This window comes from Scomber japonicus, chromosome 9 (genome assembly GCF_027409825.1).
Source record: "Scomber japonicus isolate fScoJap1 chromosome 9, fScoJap1.pri, whole genome shotgun sequence".
NCBI lineage: Eukaryota > Metazoa > Chordata > Actinopteri > Scombriformes > Scombridae > Scomber > Scomber japonicus.
Genome location: NC_070586.1, coordinates 181,924 through 189,282, shown reverse-complemented (window position 1 = coordinate 189,282; position 7,359 = coordinate 181,924). Strand labels below are relative to the sequence as shown.

At 41.7% G+C, this 7,359-nt stretch overlaps 1 protein-coding gene across 1 annotated transcript in view; it reads right to left on the bottom strand.

Moving 5' to 3' along the window:
- The window catches only part of ntng2a (netrin g2a), a 45,302-nt gene that overhangs the window by 7,128 nt on the left and 30,815 nt on the right, over positions 1–7,359 (bottom strand). The window contains exons 6-8 of the mRNA XM_053324738.1: positions 3,356–3,378; positions 2,035–2,202; positions 1–68 (exon numbers count right to left, since the gene is read on the bottom strand). The exon at positions 1–68 is cut by the window's left edge and continues 25 nt beyond it. Coding sequence (XP_053180713.1) covers positions 1–68; positions 2,035–2,202; positions 3,356–3,378 — 259 coding nt within the window. The remainder of the gene's footprint in view (positions 69–2,034; positions 2,203–3,355; positions 3,379–7,359) is intronic.

The following is a 7,359-nucleotide window of genomic DNA, read 5'->3' as shown; positions in this document are numbered from 1 at the left end:
CTTACACTGACAGAGACCCGAGTCTGAGCAGTGAGGAGACAGACTGCCCTCTGGGTGGCAGCCACACTCTGATACACACAATACACAACACACAATACTGTTAGTGTGTGTGTGTGTGTTACAGTGTGTGTGTGTGTGTGTGTGTGTATGTGTGTGTTACAGTGTGTGTGTGTGTGTGTGTGTTACAGAGTGTGTGTTAGTGTGTTAGTGTGTGTTAGTGTGAGCAGTGAGGAGACAGACTGCCCTCTGGGTGGCAGCCACACTCTGATACACACAACACACACAATACACACACAATACACACACAATACACACACAACACACAACACACACAATACTGTTAGTGTGTGTTACAGTGTGTGTGTGTGTGTGTGTGTGTGTGTGTGTGTGTGTGTGTTAGTGTGTGTTAGTCTGAGCAGTGAGGAGACAGACTGCCCTCTGGGTGACAGCCACACTCTGATACACACACAATACACAATACTGTTAGTGTGTGTGTGTGTTACAGAGTGTGTGTGTGTTACAGAGTGTGTGTGTGTTACAGAGTGTGTGTGTGCAAGCCTGGACTGGGACAAAAATTCGGCCCTGGACTTTTTGGTCCAGACCGGCCCACTACAATCCACGCTCAGATACTGTGCCAACTCGCGTTGATGTACATTTAAACACACAAGCCCTTAATAACACTAGTATACTGAACAATATCCCTTGTATTCTGGAGACTTGAATAGGCTTGAATTAGTTTTAACTGTATCATGTGAAACTGTTGAACGAGCAATAAACCATAAACACTGACTAAAAAGAATATGTAACATCATAGGCTACATATATGTCATGGTGTTAGATCAATGTCCTTCATGAAGAAATTAGACTATAGGCACAAAGAAAGGTGCATGTTGACACTTACAACACTTTAACTCTGGTGACCTGATTTGGCGGATGTCATTATAGGTAGAAATGATCAGATCTACATGCTCAGACCACATCACATTGCAACATGTGAGTTGAGTGGTAAGCTTGCAGATTTGTAATTATGTGACATCCTTTGATGAAAATAGTGGTTAAGTGGTTAATAAAAGCAACTAATCAATGAATCAGGATAGTATATGAATATGGTTATTGTTTTCTAATACTTTAGATAACTAGATTTAGGCCTAGTTGTAACACACCACACTATGCAGAGTTTGCTATTTATTATGTTAAGTAAAGTTCATAGACAGTTAGTAACCATACTGAACATTTAATGAGTGTTTATCCACACCATGCTGGCAGGATCACACCTGCTTAAAACTCTATCATCACTTCCACATGGTGGAGAGTCTTCCTCAACCTGCTCCTGCACCACCATGGCAGCGGGAGCCCCACTGTCCGACACCTGCTGCTGAGAGGGACCCACTCCTGAAGCCGCTCCGGCCACGCTGGCCCCCGCAGCAAACATTTCTGATTTTTTTTTGTGCGTAGCAGCGTAGGTTGCTAGAGCTTTTCTTTTTTTTATCTCTTTGTTTATCCGCTCCGCCTTTTCGCTTTTTAGCTGCATTGTCCATTTTGTTGTAGTAGTATCTCTCACTATCTCTCATCTGATTGCTTGTCATCAAAGGTGATTGGACGAGGGGGGGGGGGGGGGAGTCAAGAACCAGCGTGGGTGGGACTCCTGGGCCTCTGTAGCCTATCATAGGGCCACTGGGCCAGGTATTCTTTAGACAGGCAAGCCAATGGGCCTCTGCTGTGTCTGCAGGCTGCAGCGGAGCTCTGTGGGCCGGTGCATGTCTCTGCCCCTGGGCCGGGAGAGTAACCATGGCAAGGCGCAGCAAAAACTAAATAAACAAATAAAAAAAATAAAAAAACGGCTGCCACCGGCCCATTATTGACCGGCCCACCGGGAAAAGTCCCGGTACTCCCTATGGCCAATCCACCCCTGTGTGTGTGTGTGTTACAGAGTGTGTGTGTGTGTGTGTGTGTGTGTGTGTGTGTGTGTGTTACAGTGTGTGTGTGTGTGTGTGTGTGTGTGTGTGTGTGTGTGTGTGTGTGTGTGTGACTGACCCACACACACGTCCTCGGCGTCCAGAGGCCTGGAGGCGTTTCTATAGTAACCGAGGCGACAGTACTGGCAGTTCTGTCCTCTGGTGTTGTGTTTGCAGCTCACACACGTCACCACGTTGATGAAGTCGATGTAGCTGCAGCGGTTGGAGTGACCGTTACACTCACAGTCTGCAACACACACACACACACACACACACACACACACACACACACACACACACGCGCGCGCACACACACACACACACACACACACACACACACACACACACACACACACACACGCACACACACACACCTGTGTCATTATACACTCCTGTAACACACACACACACACACTGTAACACACACACACACGCACGCACACACACAAACGCACACGCACACACACACACACACACACGCACACACACGCACACACACACACACACACACGCACGCACACACACAAACGCACACGCACACACACAAACGCACGCGCACACACACACACACACACACTGTAACACACACACACACACACTGTAACACACACACACACACACACACACACTGTAACACACACACACTGTAACACACACACACACACACACCTGTACTTTACCTGCAGGAGGTAAAGCAGCAGTTACATTAAACAGACAGAAGAGTCAACATGAACACTGATGGACCAGCAGGAGGAGTAAAGGAGGAGTAAAGGAGGAGTCACTGAGAGCAGGAGGAGTAAAGGAGGAGTCACTGAGAAGAGGAGTCACTGAGAGCAGGAGGAGTAAAGGAGGAGTCACTGAGAAGAGGAGTCACTGAGAGCAAGAGGAGTAAAGGAGGAGTAAAGGAGGAGTCACTGAGAGAAGGAGGAGTAAAGGAGGAGTCACTGAGAGGAGGAGGAGTAAAGGAGGAGTAAAGGAGGAGTAAAGGAGGAGTCACTGAGAGCAGGAGGAGTAAAGGAGGAGTAAAGGAGGAGTCACTGAGAGGAGGAGTCACTGAGAGGAGGAGGAGTAAAGGAGGAGTAAAGGAGGAGTCACTGAGAGCAGGAGGAGTAAAGGAGGAGTAAAGGAGGAGTCACTGAGAGGAGGAGTAAAGGAGGAGTCACTGAGAGCAGGAGGAGTAAAGGAGGAGTAAAGGAGGAGTCACTGAGAGGAGGAGTAAAGGAGGAGTCACTGGGAGGAGGAGGAGTAAAGGAGGAGTAAAGGAGGAGTCACTGAGAGGAGGAGGAGTAAAGGAGGAGTAAAGGAGGAGTCACTGAGAGGAGGAGGAGTAAAGGAGGAGTCACTGAGAGGAGGAGGAGTAAAGGAGGAGTAAAGGAGGAGTCACTGAGAGGAGGAGTCACTGAGAGGAGTAAAGGAGGAGTCACTGAGAGGAGGAGGAGTAAAGGAGGAGTCACTGAGAGGAGGAGGAGTAAAGGAGGAGTAAAGGAGGAGTCTCACCCTCGAAGGAGACGTAGGCGACTTTGGACAGCTGACTGAATTTCGGTCCACCGGGAATCAAAATCTTCTGAGCTGCTGTGTAACCATGGCAACATGCAGGTTACTGACACACTGCAGTACTTATACTGCTAATAGTACTACTACTATAGTACTATAGTACTACTGACACACTGCAGTACTTATACTGCTAATAGTACTACTACTATAGTACTATAGTACTACTGACACACTGCAGTACTTATACTGCTAATAGTACTACTACTATAGTACTACTACTAGTAGTAGTACTATAGAACTACTATTATTACTATAGTACTATACTACTACTACTTCTATAGTACTATAGTACTACTGACACACTGCAGTACTTATACTGCTAATAGTACTACTACTATAGTACTACTACTAGTAGTACTACTACTAGTAGTACTACGATAGAACTACTATAATTACTATAGTACTACACTACTACTACGTCTATAGTACTATAGTACTACTTCTATAGTACTATAGACTATAGTACTATAGAAGTAGTACTATGGTACTACTATTATAACTATAGTACTACTATTATTACTATACTGCTATTAGTAGTACTACCACTTCTATAGTAATACTACTATAGTACTATAGTACAACTATACTATAGTAGTACTACTATAGTATACTATAGTAGTACTATACTATAGTACTACTATACTATGGTAATACTATAGTACAGTAGTACTACTACAGTACTACTATACTATAGTAATAGTACTATAGTACTACTATACTATAGTACTATTACTATATGACTATAGTACTGCTATAGTACTATAATACAGTAGTACTACTATAGTACTACAGCCGACCCTAGCTAACTGCTACGATGCTAAAACACCTCTCTGCTGCTGTTCCTGTTGTCGTCCAGCAGGGGGCGTTTACCTTTTTTCTCCTTTTCATTGTTTTTTCTTTCTTCACGGACTTCCTGTTTGGCCTCAGAGGCTGTTTGATTAGAGATGGTTAGAGATACGTTAGCACGTTAGCACGTTATCAACACGTTATCACGTTATCAACACGTCATCATCACGTTATCAATACGTTATCAACACGTTATCAACACGTTATCAATACGTTAGCACGTTATCAATACGTTATCATCACGTCATCAATACGTCATCATCACGTCATCAATACGTCATCAACACGTTATCAACACGTTATCATCACGTTATCAATACATTATCATCGCGTCATCAACGCGTTATCATCACGTTATCAATACGTATCAACACGTTATCAACACGTTATCAATACGTTATCATCACGTTATCAACACGTCATCACGTTATCAATACGTTATCATCACGTCATCAACACGTTATCAATACGTTATCAATACGTTATCAACACGTTATCATCACGTTATCAATACGTTATCATCACGTTATCAACACGTTATCAACACGTTATCAACACGTCATCAATACGTTATCAACACGTTATCAATACGTTATCAACACGTCATCAACACGTTATCAACACGTTATCAACACGTTATCAATACGTTATCAACACGTTATCAACACGTTATCAACACGTTATCAACACGTCATCATCACGTCATCAACACGTTATCAATACGTTATCAATACGTTATCATCACGTTATCAATACGTTATCAACACGTTATCAACACGTTATCATCACGTTATCAACACGTTATCAATACGTTATCATCACGTTATCAACACGTCATCAACACGTCATCAATACGTTATCAACACGTTATCAACACGTTATCATCACGTTATCAACACGTTATCAATACGTTATCATCACGTTATCAATACGTTATCAATACGTTATCAACACGTTATCATCACGTTATCAACACGTCATCAACACGTCATCAATACGTTATCAATACGTTATCAACACGTTATCATCACGTTATCAACACGTCATCAACACGTCATCAATACGTTATCAACACGTTATCAACACGTTATCATCACGTTATCAACACGTTATCAACACGTTATCAACACGTTATCAACACGTTATCAACACGTTATCAATACGTTATCAACACGTTATCAACACGCTATCATCACGTTATCAACACGTTATCAACACGTCATCAACACGTCATCAATACGTTATCAACACGTTATCAACACGCTATCATCACGTTATCAACACGTCATCAACACGTCATCAACACGTTATCAACACGTTATCATCACGTTATCAACACGTTATCAATACGTTATCAACACGTTATCATCACGTTATCGACACGTTATCATCACGTCATCAACACGTCATCAACACGTCATCAATACGTCATCAATACGTCATCAACACGTCATCAACACGTCATCAACACGTTATCAATACGTCATCACGTTATCAATACGTTATCAACACGTTATCAATACGTTATCAACACGTTATCAACACGTCATCACGTTATCATCACGTTATCAACACGTTATCAATACGTTATCAACACGTTATCAACACGTTATCAACACGTTATCACTACGTTATCAACACGTCATCAATACGTTATCATCACGTTATCAATACGTTATCAATACGTTATCAATACGTTATCAACACGTCATCAACACGTTATCAATACGTTATCAATACGTTATCAACACGTCATCAATACGTCATCAACACGTTATCAATACGTTATCAACACGTTATCAACACGTTATCAACACGTTATCAACACGTCATCAACACGTTATCAATACGTTATCAACACGTCATCAACACGTCATCAACACGTTATCAATACGTTATCAATACGTTATCAACACGTTATCAACACGTTATCAACACGTCATCAATACGTTATCAATACGTTATCAATACGTTATCAACACGTCATCAATACGTCATCAACACGTTATCAATACGTTATCAACACGTTATCATCACGTTATCAACACGTTATCAACACGTTATCAACACGTTATCAACACGTCATCAATACGTCATCAACACGTCATCAATACGTCATCAACACGTCATCATCACGTTATCAACACGTTATCAACACGTTATCAACACGTTATCAATACGTTATCATCACGTTATCACTACGTTATCAACACGTCATCAATACGTCATCAACACGTCATCAACACGTCATCAACACGTTATCAACACGTTATCATCACGTTATCAATACGTTATCATCACGTTATCACTACGTTATCAACACGTCATCAATACGTCATCAACACGTTATCAACACGTTATCATCACGTTATCAATACGTCATCAACACGTCATCAATACGTTATCAACACGTTATCAACACGTCATCAATACGTCATCAACACGTTATCAACATGTCATCAACACGTTATCATCACGTTATCAACACGTCATCAACACGTTATCAACACGTCATCAATACGTTATCATCACGTTATCATCACGTTATCAATACGTCATCAACACGTCATCAATACGTTATCATCACGTTATCAATACGTCATCAACACGTTATCAACACGTTATCATCACGTTATCAATACGTCATCAACACGTCATCAATACGTTATCAACACGTTATCAACACGTCATCAATACGTCATCAACACGTTATCAACATGTCATCAACACGTTATCAATACGTCATCAACACGTCATCAATACGTTATCAACACGTTATCAACACGTCATCAATACGTCATCAACACGTTATCAACATGTCATCAACACGTTATCATCACGTTATCAACACGTCATCAACACGTTATCAACACGTCATCAATACGTTATCATCACGTTATCATCACGTTATCAATACGTCATCAACACGTCATCAATACGTTATCATCACGTTATCAATACGTCATCAACACGTTATCAACACGTTATCATCACGTTATCAATA